The sequence below is a fragment of the Mycteria americana genome, chromosome 1 (assembly GCF_035582795.1).
Source record: "Mycteria americana isolate JAX WOST 10 ecotype Jacksonville Zoo and Gardens chromosome 1, USCA_MyAme_1.0, whole genome shotgun sequence".
Classification (NCBI taxonomy): Eukaryota; Metazoa; Chordata; class Aves; order Ciconiiformes; family Ciconiidae; genus Mycteria; species Mycteria americana.
Window position 1 is genome coordinate 11,794,529 of NC_134365.1, and position 22,673 is coordinate 11,817,201.

General features: G+C 35.7%; 1 protein-coding gene across 2 annotated transcripts in view; it reads left to right on the forward strand.

Annotated features, from left to right (window-relative positions):
• Window positions 1–22,673, forward strand: part of HGF (hepatocyte growth factor) — a 59,100-nt gene that overhangs the window by 31,297 nt on the left and 5,130 nt on the right. For both annotated transcript variants that reach the window (XM_075490572.1, XM_075490657.1), the window contains exons 8-16: window positions 8,901–9,075; window positions 11,066–11,193; window positions 12,686–12,788; window positions 14,805–14,944; window positions 17,024–17,062; window positions 17,536–17,632; window positions 20,483–20,557; window positions 21,151–21,297; window positions 21,995–22,101. In XM_075490572.1, the coding sequence (XP_075346687.1) occupies window positions 8,901–9,075; window positions 11,066–11,193; window positions 12,686–12,788; window positions 14,805–14,944; window positions 17,024–17,062; window positions 17,536–17,632; window positions 20,483–20,557; window positions 21,151–21,297; window positions 21,995–22,101 (1,011 nt within the window). The remainder of the gene's footprint in view (window positions 1–8,900; window positions 9,076–11,065; window positions 11,194–12,685; window positions 12,789–14,804; window positions 14,945–17,023; window positions 17,063–17,535; window positions 17,633–20,482; window positions 20,558–21,150; window positions 21,298–21,994; window positions 22,102–22,673) is intronic.

Sequence of the window (22,673 nt, forward strand, 5' to 3'; positions counted from 1 at the left end):
GGCAGATGGTAGAATTAAGTTTTGTTGGGACATGCTTTAATCAGGAAACTGAGATTTGCATCCCTGAAATTCTTTGCCTCATTCACAGCTTGTGGGATCTACAAGTGATAGTCTCCTTTCTTATGTCCCATGCTTCTTATTGCCAGATTTGGGGTCCAATTTTTTGCCCCTAGTGAACTGACAACATGTGAAATAATCAATGTACAAGCATGATATTGAAGGCAGTCTGTAATACCTAGGTAGATTTTTTTATTCTCTTTACTCAAAATACTTTGTTTATAACATCTTGGGAATAAAGGCAATTTCTGAAAACAAGGCATGACTTTAACTGAATCCATACTGTAGAAACCTGTCAGCTTAATATGCCCTAGCCCTGTGGCAGAGCCCCCAGGAATACTGGCAGAAAAGCGAAAACAGTATTTTTGGATTTTCTGTGAAGTAGAGGCAAAGGGAAGCTTCTAAAACTGCTCAGTGAAACTCAGTGTCATGTTAGCTCATGAGAAAGTCAGTTTCTCTTAGATCTGCAGTTTTGGAAACTACAATTTCCTTTGTTGTCCTGCTTCAATTTTGACCAAAATTAAGTGTTAAAAAAAAATCCTCGAAACCAGACGGTCTGCTTTTTGTCTAGCTCTAAGTGTCACTTCTGTAGGCTTATGTCATTGTAAAATTCATTTGGCTCTCTTGGGAGGAGGACAGCAGAAGAGAATAGATTCTATTAAAAAGGACAATAAAGCTCACCTGGAACTGCATTTACATGAGAATTCAAAAGAGGGGGAAAAAAAAAGAAAAATAATAATGAGCATAAAAGGAGTGATTTTTAATGACTTTAATTTTTAGGGTTCTTTGTATTTTGTTGTTCTTGTTGTTATATAAACCAAGATAAACCATTACTGGGGTATCTAAAATCCAGAAAAAACAGAGACAGTAGTGGATCTTACAAAAAGTCTATTTCCATAATGTAATCCTGTATTTTTCCTATAATGTTAGCATATATATATAAATACAGGGGGAATGGGGAGAGAGAAGAGGGAATGGCTCTGGCATGAACCTTTATGTGTGAGCAGTTGCTACCTAAAGTGGGAAGCATGGGATTCTCCGTCTTCACTTGGAATTCTTACCAAACCAAATTACACTGTGTTTTCTGCTTCCACCAGCAATAGTTCAGAATTTTCTCTCCTCGATTGTTCTTCGCTTAAGCCAGTGTAATGTCTTGGAGTGTCAGTCACTTCTTATCACTCAGTCAATTGTTCAAAATCCAAAGTTTGAGTAAGAATACTCTTACTGTACTTCCTGATGCAGAGTAATTGAACTTATTCTGCACTATCATATGTCATTGTAAATCCAGTATAAATTAGTTAAAATTAGCAAAATTATTCTACTGTAAAAAAGTGAGATTAATTATCTTCTTTGGGCAATGTCTGTAATCAGGTTCTCCAGAGACAGAAGAAACCTAACAGGACTACTTCTTGTTTTTGAGTCAGGTACCTATTAAGTCACACCTATGCTGAAAGTCTTGCCTGTAAACTACAATACTAATTCATGTAATTATATCTACAGTTATTGTTAATCTTTGATAATAGGGAAAGTTTAGTCTTTCCCCATTGTGAACACAGGCTTGCTTATCTCTATAACTGAATCATCTTTCCAATTTTTTAGTTAATTCATTAAGTTAGGGATTGTTGGGTTTTTTGATTTTTGGTTTGTGTTTTTGGGGTTTTTTTGGTCTGTGGGTTGTTTTTTTTTTTTTAAACTAAACTATACTTCCTACATTTCTCTAATTATTAGATAATATATGTGTCATATGTAGCATACTAAATCTGTTCTTTTCCCCTGGTAGAAGTGTTTTTATTATGAAAAAAAAATATTCCAAAGTTACAGCTGACTGTTTCACAAATGCAACTTTTATAAAACTTTATCCTTTGGCATTTCCTGAGCTAATGTGTCAGTGTTCTGAGGATTCACATCTGGCTTTATTGGTCACGTAAGCTTACAGTCCATGCAACTTTCAGTATCTACAGTCTGGCCTAAACTTTATGAAATAGTTGGGTGGGAGATCTCCTACAAACTACTGTAATGTCACCTTAGTCTACCCAAGTCACAATTAGAGTCCTGAAGAAAAGGTAATAATCAAAATGAAATTTAGAAAAAAACCCACAATGTAATGATTTTAATGTTGTGATGAAAGCCTTTTGTCTCATTTCTAGGCAAAAGTTGACTGAATTAACTAGAAATTCTTTCTTTCATCTTCAGTTAGAAAGTATATTAAGATCAGTGGAAATTTCATGTGCAAAACTGTATTTTCATTGCAGAAAACTGTAGATCTTTGGAAATTACTGAAGCAATCTATATGAGGAAGCATAAAAAAGTAGTGATCTTGAAAGTGCTTAATCCAGCAGATATTTTCAAAGGATGTTTAGCACAGGCATATGGCATTGCCCTCTACATAAGATGCAATACTGCTCAGTGCTTTCTTTTATAACCCAGAGAGAGAATTTATTGCTGATATTACTGTTGTATCACCAGCTCGGTGATCAGAATACCAACACAAAATATCAAAACCCTGTTTTCAGTTTTCTGTCTTTCTTGGGGCACATAGAAAAACTGTTTTCCCTCCTCCTAGCAGGGAGCCCAAAACACTAGGCTGTTCCGGGTTTCAGTGGCTGCTCCATTTTCTGAAGCTGTGGCTACGTGCAATCTCAGGACACTAAAAAGACAACATAATGAGTTATATGTCTTTATATCTTTGTGGTTTGGATTCTCACACAGGTTTTTAATTCCTATGGTGAAGACTGTTTATATATTTTACAAGAAATACTAATTAGAAAAAATGTTTTGCAAATCCAAGTCCTTGGACCATATACAAAAACGTAGGTGTCCTCTCTTTGGGGGAGTGACCACAAGGCAGCATGCTGCTTGTGGCTTTTGCTACATGTCATGAGTGCTAGTATTCTCTATAGCCAAAATGCTGACAACAGCTCATATACAAAATTTTCGGCAAAAAAGTCAGTGGAAGGAAGCATTCAGAAAATAAATATGTTTTTAAGACTGAAGAGACAGGAGGGCATTGTAACTTTATTTCCAAGCACAGAAGGCAGCATAAAACATTGTGGCTTACAGCCAGGGCTTTGAGAAAGAGATGACAGGAGCAATTAGGGATTAGAGATGGCTCAAGCTGCAAAAATTGGATCTGGATTAAGACTTCAGGGACCCCAGAATTGGTTTGAAGTTGCTCACATATGTGTCTGTGGTTTTGGCTTGAGACAATTTTTAGTTAGAAGAGAGGATAAAAGGACAACTATAACAGCAATAAAGAAGTGTAGGATGAAATGAAGAAATGGAAGCAGTGACAGCAAATATGAAAAAAGAAAATGACTGTTACTTTGGCATGAATGAGGACATGGACTACAGGGAAGACAGGAGTGGGGAGCTAATGCTGCTTTCAAAAAAAAAGAAAAAAGGACAGCTGCACTTCTGTGGATGAGCTATAGGGCTATGAGAGCTGCTGAGGCATGAAGCTACATATGTCAGTCATTCGAGAGCTACAGAGCTATATGGAATTATTATGGTAAGGACAGTGTGTGATTGCTGCCTACCTGATTTCCAACCAACCCAGCTGATTTTACCATGGATTTAGCCTTTGCTGTCAGTACTCATAGGCAATAGGCAGAGGTGACTGGAGTCCGAAAAGCCCTAAGAGAATTCAATAAGGGTTTGGTTTGATGGGAAAAAGCAAGTAATGAAACAGCAAAACTGAGAATCTAGATATAAAATGAACCATTGCAGTGTGCCTACAACTTTTGGGAAGGCAAAGAATCAGCAATATTAGATTACTCATTCTTTAGAAGCAGAGATTTCAACTGCCCATTTGAATGTGAAGTTCTGATTAACGAGTTATTTGTTGAATCATAGTATGCAAACAAATAAAAGTGCCACTCAGTTTAAGCTTAATATTTATGTAAGATAAAGATGTTTATAGGAAGGAGGCAGTGAAGAGAGACTGATGTTTAGTGGTTGATAAAGTGTTACCTTCCACCTCGCTTCACATGGAGGCATAGAAGAGGTCCAACATTCATTGTGTGTGCAACAGCTTAATCTACATTTCCTCAAAAAGGATCCTTCTCAGATCCTTTTCATAATTTCCATGATAGTTTTGCAAGTGAGATTTAAGCGCTCTGAACCTGCAGAGATATGGATTTTTTTCTTTAACGGATTTAAACTAAAAATTGTTAGAATTTAAAGCCTAGTTGTAGATATTGGAACAACCCAGAAATCTCTGTGTGCTCAAGGACAAACGAACTGTAGGTGTGCAGGTTTTAGGTGACAATGAGTTCTTCAGTACTGTGATTCCTGAGCTTTAGTCTAATTTATTTCTGTACTTTCTCATATGTTTTTACTAAAAAAACCCCAAAACACTAGAAATCAGTGGGTGGGGTTTTTTTTTCCATGTTTCATGTACTGTGAGATAGTACATTGAAGGAAACACGTGGAAAGAAAAGAACTGCTGCCACTATCATACTGCCCAGCACTGTAGATCGTATTGCTTGAAGTAGGGATGCCTGGAGGCAGTGTAACTGAGCACGAGCAACTTCTGCCCATAAAGTCACTCAAGTTTCTTAGTGACATTTGCAGAATTGCATGGATCATGTTTAATGAGGACTTTGCTGCATTTAGAACACTTTCTTTACTGGGTTAGGCACCTCATCTTTTAAAATCTACTTTTTAAAATCTTGTTACAACTCAGGGCACATTTTCCTTTTGTTGACTGATACACTAGGAAAGACATTGCAACAATATAAGCAAAAGTAGGAATTTTCCTGATGAAGTAATTTAGGACTCTGCTTCTTTTCCAACTATGTCTTTTTCCAAAAATACATAGTATTACTGTGAAAGAACATGAATACTCCAGCAAAATCCCTACCTTCTTTTAAGACAGTAGGAGTTTCACCATTGACCTAAAATTTGTGCAGGATCTTCTGGGTCATTGGGATTAAAGACAGAAATAGTACTCTAACCGGTTACTTCAGCTGTAGAATGACTCAAGGCCCCTGCTGATTCCCTCATGCTGGCATTACTGTGAGAACCAGAACCGAGAAGACTATCTGTGGCTTTACACATGAAGCTCTGGATACTGTTTCATCTCTTTACTTCAGCATCTATGAATGCATGAGCTGGCCCTTATTAATAAAGTTATTTATTTTGAAGTATTAAAATAGGGAGGGTTTTGTGGAAAAAAGGAAACCTTTGCATTATTGCACTTTGGTTGGGGACTTCAGAGTGAACATGTGAAGGAGAAAACACTACCAACAGGAAATCCTCAAGTAGCTGTCTGAATTGCATGGTTAATTTGAGTCATCCAGAATAAAAAAAAAATTACAACAAAATTCAAAAGTAGCAGAATCCTGCTAGACAATTACCAAATTCTTCTGTTCATAATCAAGTTTCATACAGGAATAAAAAGTGACATGTAATTAATAAATCATAAATAGTAGTCTTTTACATGATGATATTTTGTGTGATCTTCTGTAACAGTACTTTTTATCTCAGTTAAGAACTATAAAAGCTGAACTTGGAACAAAAAAAGAAAGGGTACTTCTAATATGAAATTAAAGTACCTGCCTGCATAATAAGGATTGCTTCTTGAATTTAAATTCATCTTCTAACTTAATTTATAATGTCTCTCTCATTGGAACAAGCCCTTGGAGTTGCAGGTCTTAATTTATATTTTAGAGGAATTGCTAGGATAAGGATGGGAATTCAGCCTTACAGATTTTTAGCTTGATCTTGTTTCCACATTGTAAGATAACTCGTGAGTGTGGTCTCAGAACTCTTTCACCGGTGCTCTGCACATCTGGTGTTCATGCTCAGAGTTATTAAACTTTAGATAATTGGCTATGTGGGTGACAAGAGTAATTAGCCTCAAGAACAAGACCAGCACTGAATGGAGATGACTACTTAAGTTGCAGGCTTGGACAACCTGGGCACTTCTTAAAGTTTGGCATCTGCCTTATAGTCTGCAGAGCACCTCTGTAATGCCTGGTGAGGCAGGCACTGCTCCTCAAGCTTTTGCATGTCCCTGTGCACATCCAGCCCACCTTTCATTAACATGAACAGGGAGACTGTTCCCATCATGCCTGTTTGTGGAAATCACCAGCTGAATGAAGGGCTTCTTGAGCACTTTTTGATAATTTTTGAGCTTTCTGTAAGACTCAAGAACCAGAATGGGAGAGGTTGTTTCTGAGGGCACAAGCCCTCAGAATTTCAGAATTAAATTTCAGAAATATTTTGGAGTCTCATTTTTCATGTTTGAAAATTAGGCATTTGTAGGAAATGCAGGTGGTATAGCAAAAAGAGTTTGGGGAGCGTTCTGTGGACCTTTTGGAATGATAGAATTGCTTTATTAATTCAAATAAAAATATTTTAGTGATCCTCTTCATCACTCAATTGTTATTGAGAGCTGCCACAAAGTAGTAGTAGCAGATACTGTGATACATCACACATTGCAGATTTTGAAATAATTTCTCTCTTAGCCATTATAATGTAAGTCTTTCCAAGTAGTGGCTTGGCTGTGCAAGTATTCATGACAATGTGAAAGTTAAGCTTGTCTGGTTCCTTTAAATAGGATATTTTGACATGGACAAAGTGTTGTAAAATCTGATCTACAGACAGAGGTCACTGTCCAGTCACATAGTGTAAGGTTTAGTGATGAGCTGTGTATCTGTAGATGTATAAGAAGGAATGCTCTACAAAATTACTTTATGGCCCTGCTTAAATCAATTGGTGCATTAATTATTTCATTTCAGGCATGTGATTTAATAAAAAAACCACACACGATGATACATAAACACCAGCCTAATTACTTTTTCCCTAGTATGACTGAGTACAGAGTAGATGTACTATACAGTTCATTACAGTTGGAATAGTAACTTCTTGTGTATAAATAAGGTCTTCGTAATAGCTTGTGTTAGGTTGAATTTTTATGCATTATTACTACTATTTAAGAAGACGTTTTGCTAGAGTTATATAGTTGTAATTTATTAATTTACTTGGGAAATATGCAGCCAGGATGCCATATGTATGCTGAAAATTATCATGGTAGGTAGCTTTATTTTTTTTCCAAATTATACACCACATCTCTTTCATTTTTAATAAAAATATTGCATATATTTTTTGAAAAGACTAATATGTATTTGAATGTGGCATAACAATGTTCAGTCTAATCAGCTTAGGAACTATTTTAGAATATAATTCCAATTTGTTTTCATATATTAGTTATAATGGAAAACTGAAATATGCAGCTATGTATTTCTATTAGACGCATTAATTTGTCTTTTTGTTGTCCAATTATTTAAATAGTAATAATGATTAAAAATATAGTTACTAGCTGCAAACCTGTTTGATGAATCCATGAGAAAGGGTGCATTTGTCAGCCTGCAGAAGCCTGCTTGTGATATTTGCAGTGCCATGTCCTTTTGACTTTGGAACAACCTTGCAACTCATAATCCCACTGAAACAGGACAACCTTTGCAGACAAAGTGCCTTGGGAAGGAAGGACAGGAAATTAATTTGACTGTGAAACACTGATGTAAAAACATTGACCAGATGAAGAGAAAAAGGGAAATCTTCTCCAGCATGGAGAAATGTATAATTCAACTGCACAACTTGATGTTATGATCTGACAGGGAAGTGATCTTTAACGTAGAAGATTAGACAGCAAATCAGCCAAACCCATCTGTTATGACATTTGGTTTCCTTAAGATCCATATTCTCTGCAAGTTCATAGAACTGGCTTAAGTTACCAGGAATGAACTATATTATGAGTAACACACAAATATTTTTCTAATCACTGGACCATTTGAAGAAAACTAATTTCAAAACTTTATTAACATACTTATTGCTGGCAACTAATACTTTTAAGGTAATTAATAAAATTAGTCTTGTGAACAATAGCAGTTATCAACAGATAGGCAGTTACTTACAAAAATATTATGTTGGGAGCTTTTTGGGACATAGTAGAAGTGTTTCTCTTACTGTAGTGTATTTAGTTTTGTACTACTTTTTATATATCTGATGCAATATCTGTGCCATTAATTTGCAATTATGAAAATTGCATAAGAAATAAAAAGAGATTTTCAAGTTATGTGAATGAGTCATTTCAAAAACCACTGTTTTTCTGAATTTAGTTCAAGACAGCCCACACCAGGGTGAATGCAGAGTATATCAACATCTGTAAAAGATCTTGAGTCTGATGAATTTGTTAGTCTTTAAAACATTTGTCTCTCTGTAGAGAATACTGATCTTTGATTTCCAAAAGCTGATTTGTTGGGGTTTTTTTTCCCTTCTAACTATATGAGGCATAAAAAGAGAAACTTCAAGGAGGATTTAGCACATTACTTATAACAGAATTTATCTTTTTTTTTTAATCTGCATCTTTTTCCTGTGACTTGATACTCTAGGAATTACTTGGAGAAAACCAATTGGGTTTTAATCCTGCAAACATGTATAAACATGTTTAACAGTGCACACATGGGTGGTCACTCAGTTTTGTAAAGCTAAGCGAATGAGAAAATATTTGCTGAACTGGAAAGAGTAACCAAGAATATCTCCTGACCTTCAATGATATAACATAGGCCAGGTGTCTCACCAAACAGAAGCTCTTAAATGTTGCAGATTCTTTGCCTGCAAGGGGATAAACTAGCATAAGGTCTAACACCTATTTTGATTTCATGGATGTTGCAAATGTGAAGAGGAGAAAATTATTCTGTAAAAGACATCAGATTGGCAATTTCACCAAAGAATTCCAATTACCACGATTTGAACTGTAATGTAGAGTTCAAACCTGACATCCTGAGCCAGGTTCAGTCTTAAGAAAATGAAACAGCACTTCTTCTCTGGGTCTGCAGATGAGAACATCGTGAACAGCACGGAGGCAGCAGCTGAGACTTCAACATGCATTCAGGGACAGGGTGAGGGTTACCGTGGCACGGTCAACACCATATGGAGTGGAACCCAGTGCCAACGGTGGGACTCCCAGTTTCCTCACCAGCACAACATCACTCCCGAGAACTTCAAGTGCAAGTGAGTAGAGACATGTGGGTATTACTGCAGTGGGAAAAGAGCTTAGTTTTCAAATGTTTAGAAATTTGTGCCACCAAAGTAGACAACAGGGTCCTTGTCCCTGCTCTGCAACCTGATGCATTCACTCTATTTGCTGATGCTGAAAACCATTTGGACATGGGAAAATCAGTTCTTCAGATCTCAAAATATTAGTTCTAGATGAACTTGCGTGAAAATGTAGGCTTTTTAATGAACTTTTTCTTTAAGCATGTATTCACCAATTTGATTGATTGTGAAGTACATGGATGTTTTCCAGACTGGGACCTGAGTCCCAACAGGGCTGGTACATTACTATTGTTTTTCTTTCATGGAGGTAAGTGCAGTTTGGTTACTAACTTTAACTTAATATGTCCTAAATGTTACCTAAGTGTAATCTCCTTGGCAATACTTGACATTTATAATATATGACAACAATTCTTTTATTTTCCATCTTTTTAAGCCTTTTTCTGTCTTATTACTAAATGTACTTGTATGAATAGGACTGCTTTTACCTGAAGGACCACTGGTCATCTAACCTTTCTGTACAGTTCATAAACTCCCAGGATGTGAATAATCTACTTATTTTAAGCAGTTACCTTAATCATGCTCTTTCAGTCCTTTTTTCACTGAGCATAGAGGAAAGCTAGCTGACCAGCATGGACCCAAAGCCGGGTTTGTATACATGTCTTTATTGATGGCTAAATATCAGTCTGGGCTTGTGCTGGAATTTAGTAGAGTGGAGCTTTCAAGGTAAAGAAAAGATTCCAGTCTGAGTTTAGATTATCTCTCTAACAATAGCTTGTTTGAGCAAAACAGTTAGGTTTGTTGTCTTAATCCCTTCACTACTATTATTCAGTTTATTGATCAAATACTGTGCATTGTAACACATGTACTGCAAATGTAACAATCACCATTGTAATGGAAAATAGGACTGATCCTGAGCCTCCTCTGTCAGTCTCAGGACCACCTTGAATCTACCTGGAAGTTAGTGCTTAAACCTGATCCCATAGGTTTTTCTCAGACAAACCACCACTTAAACCAATTTGCGTTGTACCTGTGTAATGCTGCTGCAGGATTAGGCCCTCATGCAGTTTTAACAATGCTCCTAGCAGTGTAGAGGGGCTAACAATATTAGGACTGCTTATTCAGCTGATACTTGAGACCATAGTGGCTATTCAGGCCAATAGCTTGAGTAAAATCAACATAACTGCTGGTATGACTGTTCAAAACTCACATGAGTAAGAATTACAGTATTAGGCCCATTCTTTCCATAGTCTATTATCAGTAAGTGCTACAGATGGAAAAATACAGTGAAATATGGAGATGCACAGAACATGGCAACAACTGTCAGGAGATGGGAAAATAAAACTTACGTTTAAGAGGTTTGACTATTTCATGCAAGCTGCGAGAGACATTTAAAGATGTTCCCTTGTGACTAACTTTTACTTTAAAGGTAACAGCTGTATAGAATTTCCACATACATTTTTTTATATTCCAAGATTCAGTTTCTTAAGTGAATCACTGACAGTCTACAGAACTCTGTTTCTCTAAACTCAACAGAACCAGTCAAAGTACAGGGAATTTTAAGCACTTTGGTAATGTTTGTATTTAAAAGCACTTGTAATGGATTGCAGGTGTATCCAATGTCAGCTTGCATGCAAATTTTGATGGAGAATCCTGAATAAAAATAAGCTATATTGAAAATATTGTTAATCTTTAAATGAAATCTTATATCCAGTCAAAACATACGTCCACTGAAAATGAATTCCCATAACAATATTCTTATTACAATTACTATATTTTTCTGGACACTGTGTTCTTACTGGCTCCTCATCTCCTTGCACTTGACACTGATCAGTAATATACAGACCTTAAGGAGCCTATATTATTGCTAATTCATAACAAAAAGCAATAGAATGCATCAGTGGTTTTAGGTTATCCCTGTTGTGAGCTAACATATTTATTTTTATAGGGATTTGAGGGAGAACTACTGCCGAAATCCAGATGGATCTGAATCACCCTGGTGTTTTACCACTGACCCAAACATCCGTATTGGTTATTGCTCCCAGATTCCTAAGTGCGATGTATCAAATGAACAAGGTAACAGAGGGAAGGGTGATAACGGGATTTTAAGTGAATGCTGTACTGTTCCAAATGGCAGATAGGCAGGCTTGAAAACTGGAGGAGTTGGTCTCAGTACATCTGTATTACACCTGTGTAGTTCCACTTTGGCTTTATTTGCATACTTGGGATTCATCATGGTGTAAATGAGATTCATTTCTCAGTTCATGTTTCGATTCCAGCAGGGAAAGCTGCAGCAAAGATTTGCTATTGGATCTGATTTTTAGACAAGGTGAATCTGTGTGCCATTTTATATTAGCTGGAGATCTGCTCCACTGTCCTACTTTTCTTAGTTTGAAAGGCCTTTTTCAAGAGCTGAGATTATTTCCTTGGTTCACAGTCTTTTATAATTGCATATGAGGCCACCAAAAACGATTTTTTTAATTTATTTTTTCCGTATACCCCCTTGTCTCAAAGGAGTTGAGCTGAAAAAAATACGTGGGACTTCCCATATAGCCTTTTAGCTTCAAGCTGTTACCTCTGCCTGTAAAGTCCATTCTGAGTCTTCAGGCAAATGTTGTTTTTCCCATGAGGTCTTGGTATTACTCTAAGGAGTATTATTGCATCCTGAGAACTGTGGGCAATCATAGCATAAACTGAGGCTAAGACCTCAGACCTACGACCCTACATCAGGCTGCATTAAGATCTCCATCTTTAAATTTTAGCTATTTTTTCTCTTAAAATTTGAAAGAGTTGCAGTTGCAAGAGTTCTGTCAGAGAAAGGATTAAACTTTGACTTTCATTCTGTGTTTTTTGTAAAGTATCAATTATCAAAAAGTAAAAATACTGATGAATATGAAATGAAATGCTTTATACAAAAAGTTTTTATAGTAGTGATCATTTTAAACAATCCTCTTTAAACTTGAAAAGTCTCAAAAAGGCTTGTGATAAAAAGCTTATGAATTAAACATTACTTCTGCTGGAGTGAACAGGCAAGTTTTTGAATTACATTAAAATTAAAGTCATGTTGATTTTTTGATTTTGACAAAGTAGAACTTAAGTCTAGAATTATATAGTGTTCCCAGTATCCAAAATCTACCCAAAGGTAAGTTGTTTCAAATAGGCTAAGAGTGCCTGTTTTTTGAGGAGGGAGGATTAAGGGGGCATTTTTTCTTTGTTTTGTATAAAACAGCTCCTGACAACTTTTAGAATATTCTGTGTGACCCTTCTAAATTAACCATAAACTATTTATGAAAGAAATTTTCCCAGTTTATCTAAATAAGACAAAATTAAAAATGCTACTGTGTTGAGAATGAAGACCTCAAGCAGGAGATTATGTATCTAAATTTGAAAACTTTCTCCCATTTTCTTTCTGATTTGATTTATACTGTTGTCTGATTTATATTGTATAGTGTTTGCTAAATAGAATACTTGTCTTTAATTACTTGGATTACCGATGGAAAGGAAGAGTTTTCTTTTGAATGTTGCACAATCACCCTCCACTTCTTTTTGTCTCAATGTTCTTATTCAGATTGTTATCGTGGCAATGGCAAGAGTTACATGGGGAATCTATCCAAGACAAGATTTGGGCTAACTTGCTCCACATGGGACAAGAATATTGAAGACTTACGTAGGTGTGTACATACGAAACAGAAAGAGATGGTTCAGTGAGTCCTGAATAAATACTGCCTCCAGATGGCATCTCTTTTTCTTCTGCAGTGATTCTAAAATAGCCCCTTATGCCCTGGAGCTTTAGTATCTTTTTTTTTCTTCTTTTTTTTTCTTTTTTTTTTTTTTTCCTCTCGGTGTTTAAATATATTACACAACATGTCTTTGTTCAGGCTAACCATTAATTGCAGGCTTTGGGATGTTTCTTAGTGTTTAGTTTACTGGCCTGGTTTACCCCATTTTTGTCCTTGAAAGTTTTGTTCCATGAGAGGATAGCAGGAATAAAGCAGGAAATGGTTATCTCATCAATTGGATCTCATAGCTCATGCTGCTTTGAGCAGGAGGTTGGACTTGAAACCACCTAAGGTCCCTTGCAGCCTGAAATTGAATCTTGAGTCTACAATCCAATGACACTGACATCAAATGCCATTAAAGTGACTTGCAATTTCTGTTGCTTATCATTACTTTGGCTTCATATTCAAGTAGCTGAAATGGCAAGTTACTTTAATTTATTTGTTAAAGTAACAATGAATCAGCAGTAAATACAAAAGAAGTTGTGAGTCTCCAAGACTTTTTCAATCATGCCAGGATCCTCAGTGTTGTCTCTGCTGGTTCAGAACGGTAGATTAATAAATCTCCGGAATGACAGGAACAATGACTTCCAGGTACTGCACAAAGACAGAGATTCATCAAAAATTTTGCTATGTGTGAGATATTACAGACATTAGTGGCCCAGATGGAAACAGTTTTCCCTTCATTTTCCTTTAGTTTCTGAAGTCGATGAGATTATATCTATATTACTTTTGGTACTTGTTCTTGAGTTGCTAATAATCACCACAGTCATAGTGTCCAACATATTAGCCATTGCCCTCTGGGATCTGGCTGTCCTTGATTCCTGCTGCTGACTTGATGGTCAGTCAGGTGAAGGCATGTAAGACAGTAAGCCCGCCTTTGGGGAAGCTGTATTGCAAAAGGCAGACTTCAGTGGCACTGTCTGGAATCACCAACTGGACTATATGTGGTTTTCCCTACACAGGGTCAGAGATGGCATACATATTCCACTGTCCTGTCCATGTAAGGGAGGCAGGTTTAAGTTCATGACCTCTGAGAGCCTGATAAGTCTTCAGTTAGCTGTGAATGAGACAGCTTGAACCAACTGGATGCTTGATGCAATTGCATTCATGTAATCTTGTGCACAGATCATCCTTTCTTCTCTTACTCCCACAAATTTTCCATCTGGGAACTTCTTTGGGGAGTTATCTTTCTCACTTCAGCAGTTACTGTGGTTATGGGTGTGCTAGAAGCAGCATGCATGGTTGGTTATGAACTAAAAGGACAGTGCAGCTTTAACTTAGGAAGCCTGTATGCTTCTGTCTGACAAGTCAGAAATAAACAGCTTTCTCTGCTTCAGATTGTCACCCCAAACTTTCACCTTTAAAGAGCCTTGTGTAGGTTTGCAACTTGGGTGACCTATCACTGCAGTTTGTCTGAGCCATTCATTCCTCTCCTTGCTTGCTGCTCAGTCTTGTTAACTTTCTTATGTTTGTCTTTCCTTTGCCTGAGATTCAGCTTTCTTTGCAGATTCAGTGCTCCCTTGTGCTAACTGTTAATCTTCAGGGAGAAGGTACCTGTGCTCCCAGAGAAGCCTGCAGATTTGCTGAGGGCAACACAGACGTTCTTCTAATCAGTGTAAAGATTCCTCCTCAAGGTATCCAGGGATTTTAGCTCCAGTGGGAGATCTAGAAACCTCCCAGCTGTCCGGTGGACACAGTGCTTAAAATACCAACCAGAGGAAACTTGGACCCAGATCCAGCAAATATTTGGGTCTCATCTTCCCTTTGATTTTAACCAGCTCTAAACCCTGACCTGTAGGCTTCTCAATCAGCTAATATTACAATGTGGAGCAAAGCAACATTTAACCTTTGAAAATTTGGGCTATAGTATAAAGCTTTTCAGCACTTTGGATTTTTTTTTCCCTGTAGGCATATACAAATATTCAGAGAACCAGATGTTAGTAAACTGAAGAAAAACTATTGCCGCAATCCAGATGATGATTTTCATGGTCCCTGGTGTTACACAGATGATCCTCTCATTCCCTGGGATTACTGTCCTATTTCTCGATGTGAGTACTTGGTATGCCTCAGGCATTGTCAACTGTGCAGTCCCAGTGAAGCCATGGTGTCACACGCGTATGCATACCTTTCTGTTGTCACTTGTGGCAGCAGAAAATGTGTAAGTCTATCAAGAATTAATTGTGCATGGCTGAGAAGGAACGGACAGAAGCTGCTTGTGCAATATATGAACAAGGGGTCCTTTTCCTTGACCAGCTTGGAGATTTCAAGGCTTATTTATGCAGCAGGAGCATAAAAGGGCTATTACAGATGGTCAAACATTTTCCAACAGATCTAGCTATTGAATGAGGGCTGGATGGAGACAAAGAATTGTCTAGTGGTCAGAATGCTGGCTGTGGCCTCAGGAAACCCAGGGACAGTTATCTTCTGTGCTACAAGCTTCATAGTCTCTTTATGTGATCTGTATTTGTTTATAAAGTTAGGATAACTCTATATATATGCTGAAGTGTGTATGTGCTATATAGATTAGATTCTGCTTTTGGATATTTATGGGATGATTTAAGTCCTGGCAAGAATTAGGAACATCACTCCTCCAAAGTTGCATGTTAAAATCTAAATAGCTTAAATAAACAGAATTAAAAATCCTAGGGAATTCACTAATAAACTGACGTTAAGTGGAAAAAGATAGATTTATGCCGAAAAATGTGCAATTCACATTTATGTTCAAAATTTTTCTCTTCAGTACTGTGCTGTATATCCTGGGAGAACATTTAAATGGTAAATCAGGCTTTTGAATGCACATCTGTGATTTCTAGAGGTTAAGGATAATGTTACATTCATTCCTAGCAGCAATCTGCTGCATTTCCTTATAGTCTGAACTGCAGAATCTCTAAGAGGTGATATTTGAAGTCTCAGGTGATACTTTGGCATCTATGTGAAGAGTAAACAAACTGTGCAAAAGTTTATTTGTGTCAATGTAGATAAAGAACAACAGCTGAAGAAATATAAATTTTATTCACTCACTCTGAGTTCATTATCTAGATCTATGAATTCCTAAGGAAATATTCACAGCAAACATTTGTAGGGTATATGGCAATGGTGAGTATTATGATTTCTGGAATCATACTCCAGAGCTGGAATATGTCTGTTTTACAATTGTAACTCATATGGACTAGTATTAAACTACTAGTAGCTCACTCAGGTACTGATAACCAGCTTAACCAGTACAGAAAAAATGCTGGCAGTTCCCAAGTGTACTTACTTGGTGCCTTTAACTGGTCTCTTCAAACTGCACTATATATATATATTTATATGTATACATAGGTACATACACATATACATACACATATGCATATGTGTATACATACACATGGAAATTTAACTATGTATACAACTGTATCTCTTTTTATATATATATGTGTGTGTATATATATATAAAAATATAAAATTTGCTTAATGGAAATATAGTTGGATGAGACTGTTTAAATTTTGCCTGTGCAAATTCTCAGTAGCTACACCTGTACCTCTAGTACTGAGTCACTCTGCAGACTTCACTGAAGGCAAAAATTTCGAACCAGGTTTAAGTAACCCTGTCGTAACTGTATTTTGACTTGGACTAGATGGAAGAATAAAACCAGATTTTGGGGAACACGTTTTGATAAGGATAAGTTTTTGCTGATAGCAACATAAAAGAACTTTTGAAGTTTCAAAGGTTTTTAAGGAAATTAGAAATTTTCATTAAATCTGATTTGGATTTAATCACATGACTTCTATACTTCCTGAAAGCTTATAGAAAAGTCACAACTTCATTTTTTAGTATTTGCTTGTTCGAATGAAACATGTAAATTGAACATGATAGACAGCCTGATGTATTCAGGATTCAGCCAGAAGAAAAATACTTGAAACTCCTGTTACAAAATGTTTAATTCTTATTTCATTCTATTGGAATGAAATTCTGCCTTCTTGTTAATCCTTACCAACTTGTACTTTTGCAGTGTATTAAAGAAATCATTGAAGTTTAAAACTTTGTGAACTATTAAAATTAACAATATGCCATTTGCTGTTTATTTTTACTCAATTTTTAGATGTGTTTTAACTTTGTATTATGGCTATCTTATGTGTCTGTCTAGGTGAAGGTGATACAACTCCTACTCCAACCAGCTTAGATGGTAAGTTTGCAGATGTACTGTGCAGTGCATGTATTGTATCCTCTAAGACTAGCCATTTCTTTCCAATTGGGAAACAAGAGAAAGATCAGTTAAAGATACAAAAAACCATACAGCTTGGGAAAAATGGCTTTTACAAGAGGCAAATGTAGAATAGCTTTATTATATTCATTTATCTATTCTCACTGTCCTGTCTTGCCAGTGGTGAGATATGGTAATGATTTTCAATATTTGCTTTATAACTATGTAAATCTCAAAAAAATCTATTTAAGTATATGTATTTTATATTCCCTATGAATATTTATATAGACTGACCCAGCTTCACTGAAGTAGTTTTGATGCTCTAGAAATATATTTCATTAGTGCAGGAAAGTTAATCTGTAATAAATATTGACCTTCTTGTGGTCCTTATGTGCAACCGTACAGGTTTCCTACCGCTGTTTTTAGTAAAATGTGATCTCTGGACCTGCTTTCAGATACTGTCATTCCTTGTGCCTCAACAAAACATTTGAGAGTTGTAAATGGAATCCCAACACAAACTAACGAAGGATGGGTGGTTAGTTTGACATACAGGTAACTATCACTTTGATTAGAAAGACAATACCTCTACTAGGATATTTGCTTTGGAACTGTAGAAAATGTTGACTATAATAAGAATACTTCTAGATTGCAGTTAAATTCTGTAAAAGCAGAAAATCAGCATTCCTGGAACATCAGGTGATTCCATAGTATTCACTCCGTCAGTGAAAAATTTATATTTTCATTATCGCTAGCTTACACACATGAGCTTGCAAAGCATTCATAGTGTTCGGCTCTTTCAGTTAGCTACTGCAGACCTTTTCATAACATTGGCTTAGCATCCAACATTAAACTGTTTATTTTAGAGTACGTTACAAAACAATTGAGTTTCATATCAATATTTTCATTTTAACAGGAGTGTATTTAGTTATGAAGTGTTGGATTTATACCTGTGTCATATTTAGCTTTCTGCTCATATCATTGCATACAATTGAAATGTATTCTGTATTAAAAAAATAAGTAGGAGCTATAGGGAAATCCTTTTCATTCTGTAAAACAAGACCCTAACATGTACAGCTGGAAATGTGTATTAGATTATGGCAGAACTTACTTTGCTACTGTGTAAAAGCCAAAACACAGAATTACAGTTTCCTGCATTCATTACTCTGGTTCATAACTCATCAGCTGGAAGTGTGAATCATTAATGTATAACAGGAGATATATCTCATACATCAGCCCTGTATCTTCTATCATGAAAAAAAAAAAGCCTTTTTTGTCTGCTGGTACAGACTACAGTGCAACTTACTTCTATTAGCTTATGATTCACCATCTCTTTTAAAACCGTGTTGTAAAGTAGATCTTAAATGAAAAATTAGAGTAAAGAAAAAGATAAAAAGCCTATTTTCTACATTGCTTAATTGCTAGAGAAATTCTGGGGGTCCTTCCCACCCTTGCTAATCTTTGCATTTTATGAGCTTCAGTCAGAACTAGAACTTCCTGGAAGTCTAACAGATGGTCCAGAAAGACATTTCTAGAGGAACATCACTCTGTTCCTAGACTAAATAACCAGATAGGTGGGCTGAATCACTCTCTGGAAAAGTTTATCTTTCCACTATTTTTAAAGCAGCCTTGATGTTTGAGGAACTTTAAGACAGCTAAGGTGAATTACATCTGGGTGCCTAAAATTTAAATAGCTAATGTTAAGGTAGTTGAACCTGGATTTTGTGCTATGCAACAAAATTCCATTAAGCAGATGAGTACTTAATAGATTGCAGATTCTTTTATGAAAAAGGGATTCCTGGAATACTCCAGCAGCAAAATATATATTTTAAGTATTACATGTGGGCATAAAAACGTAGTTTTATTTTGTATTGTTACCAAGGAAGCAAATAGAATGATGTCTGAAAGAAAATCTTAATGACTTCAGGCCTTTCTGCAAAAAACTAACTGTACACCTCAAAATGGAATTGCCATGTCTGAATGGTAAAGGCTCAGTGATACTTAGAAACTTGTATTCATATTTGGCAACTAAGGCCCACCTCTAAATGTTAATCAATGACATATTTTCTTATATATCCGATTCAAATTCTGCTGTAAGGTATATTTAAGTATATTTCTGTGAAATACTTCTATTTCACAGAATCAGCTCTGGATTTGTACCACATTTAAATAATAAGTTTAACATTCCTATGTGTACTAGTCAATCTTCTAAAGCATATGATGCAATCTTGTAAATTCCTTTTTACAATTAGTGATGCAAACATAATATGCAAGAACACATTTATATTCCTGATTGTGACGTTTTTATAATAAAACTGGGCAGAATCTGTATTTTAAGAAGAATCCAGCCTTTTGGATCAGATATTTTGTTCCTTAACCAAAATACAATTAAAAAAAAAAAAAGGAGGCAAGCATCTGTGTTATTCTGCTGTCTTTGAACTTCATATAGAGTCTGGGCTTCTTCCAGCAGTTCTTTGCAAAGCTTTGAACATTTGTGTGATTTGAATTTATAAATTGTGAGATTTTAAGCTTTTCCGAAATTGCTGACAATTCTGATTCACTTTCCAAAGAGCTGCAGAAAATAAATGTGATTGTGGAGGCACAAAGAAGGAAAGTAATTAATCTGCATTCCACAGTCGTCTTTATTTTTGAAAGAACTGTCATGCTTAATTGCGTTAATTTTACTTGATATATTATGCTGCAGGTTTTCTATAATCACATGTAGGATGTCATCCACTGCAGATTGTTTCCAACTGAAATATGTGGGGACAGAAATCTCACAGGGCTGGTAATCAAATAGGAACTCTCCACCTTGAGGTCAATGCTTTAAATAATACCTACATGAATAATGACCAAATGTTGTTTACATCTGGTGGCAGTTTGGGGACTTGCTTGAATGTTTCAGTTCAGTTCCTATTACAAAGAATTAGCTTGCCTTTTTCTTTTTCTTTTTCTTTTTCTTTTTCTTTTTCTTTTTCTTTTTCTTTTTCTTTTTCTTTTCCTTTTCCTTTTCCTTTTCCTTTTCCTTTTCCTTTTCCTTTTCCTTTTCCTTTTCCTTTTTCTTTTTCTTTTTCTTTTTCTTCTTTTTTTTTTTTTAAATTAGGTCTCTTACCAAATTCAACTTTGAAACCACTAGATGAACAGAGTAACTGAATTTCTCTTTCCTCCTGGTTTATACGCATTAGAGTAAATCTCTGCAAAGTCATGCTATTATAAGTAAGTGTTGAAACTGTAGAGCAAAGGACAGAGACATGTTTTTGCAGGCTGTCAGTCAGCCACCTTTCACTAGCAAACATACATGGGGAACAAAAGTACTCTTTAAAATTTTTGACTATGTAGAAACTAACACTATTACTTTTATTTATTTATGTATTTATCTTCTTTTTCTTCTTTTTCTTCTCTCAGGAATAAGCACATCTGTGGAGGTACTTTGATAAAGGAAGAGTGGGTTCTAACAGCAAGGCAGTGTTTCCCTTCTCGGTACAGTAGTCTATAGCTTTGCAATATTGAAATACATCTATTTTCGGGAATTTATCAGCACAACATTTCTTCAACATAAATGAAGCATTTTTCCCTCCTGTTTGACTTTAGTTTTTCAGATGTAAAGGTCCTGTGGGACCTTGGTATTTTCTGTTATTATTGTCGTTAATCTAAAAGAGCTCTGGCTATTTTACATAGAAGTATAAATATGTTTTCCAAGTGCAATGGTCAGACAATTGCTTCTTTATGAAAATAATCTCATGCTTCTGCTTAACTGGACCAAATAAAATAGAAAACATGGGTAAATCTCAAAAAGTTCAAAGGTTCATACTGTCCAAGGATCTAAATGTTTGGATACTATTAGGAAAAAAACCCCAGATTTTAGTAACAGTTAAAGATAAAGTTATGTAGTGGCTTCAGACCAAAAACTTAACATCCGAGCATGTTGATTTTGGAATAGCAGTTGGCAGCATAAACCCATTACTGGTGAAGAGTATTAGTTAAGATCTTTTAGCATCATCATATTAAGCAGAGTTTTTTGAGTTATTTTATTATACACTCAGCAAAATCCTAACCAACTTTGCCTCATTTAGGTACAAAGATTTGAAAGACTACAAAGCTTGGCTTGGAGTCCATAATATCAAAGGAAAGGGAGAGGAGAAGCACAGACAAGTTCTGAATATCTCCCAGTTGGTATATGGCCCTGCTGGATCAGATTTGGTCTTACTGAAACTTAGCAGGTTAGTAGCTATTATTGCCAATTCCAACATTTTCAATTGACGAATGAAATTCTTCCTAAATAAGATTTGTAAATTCAGTTCTTTACTATCTCTGATACTGCAGATGATATCTCCATGGGGTAAACTTCCAATTGTAAGAAATTTTACTTGAAAATTTACTTGATGCAGAAATGCAAGTTCATCTACCTTACTCAGAAAACAGATGTTATTATGAAAAATCGTGCCTACATTTTTTTTCCTGATAAACAAGTTTAGGTTTGTTGGGAGGGGGTTTTTTTTGTTTTTTTTTTTTTTTTTAAAAAAAAAGCAACCCACATCATTGACTAGTATGTGGTTTTAATTTATAGAATAAGCACCAGATTGTAACTGAGATCTTTGTGTATATAAGAGCTTTCAAACTTTCTCCATATTAGCAAAACTATATATTCAAATGAAATGCCATCATTACTTACTTTTAAGATGAAAACCCAAGTTAAATAGCGTAAAAATGGTGACAGCATTTCAAGAAATCTTTTGACAGTTAACAGCTGTAACACAAAAAATAGGTAGAAGAATCCATCACATTCTTCAAAGATGGAAAAGAATTGGCACAGTTTTTAATTGCTGTGGTCCATAATAGATTTAATGTCATTTTTAAGATACATTTTAGAAGGTTAATTAAAATCTATTATATCTATTATTTGTTTTCTCTTTTCAGACCTGCCATATTGACAAATTTTGTAGAAATAATCCGATTGCCCATTTCTGGATGTACCATTCCAGAGAAGACCAGTTGCAGTGTTTATGGATGGGGATACACTGGATGTAAGAAACTATTTTTAAAAACTAAATGAATACGTTGACAGCTTACTTCCTCTTGTCGTTATAGGTGAGGCTTCTGGTATTGCCTGATGCCACAGTTGTCCAACACTTTCTGTTATAAAATGCTGTTTCAATTTTTTTCTAATTTTGTAAATCTTTGAGCATTTTATCTAAGATAATTTTCTATTAGTCCATCCCTTTTTTTTTTTTTTGTTTCAGTGACAGGCAAAATGATTCAAACATTTCAAAGAATGAATTAGAGGAAAATATTGTTCTACACGTTTAAAAAATCTGGCAGAATTGTTTTGCAGAGTTCTAACCTTTTTTGAAAAATTCCAATTCATCTACTTGAGCAGTCTCTTTCTGTATCCCAAAGCAGGCTGCCCTGTGGAAAAACTAATACAGAATCATGTAATCGAACACATAATTAACATACACAAAGACAGTGAATTAAGGATGCACAGGCAGCCCTAAGTCTGGCCTTTCCTAACTTTTGAGTACTTGACTTTGCAACCTTACTAATGTTTATTAAACACAGTTTTTTGTGTGAAGTAAATACAAATATGTGGGAGAAC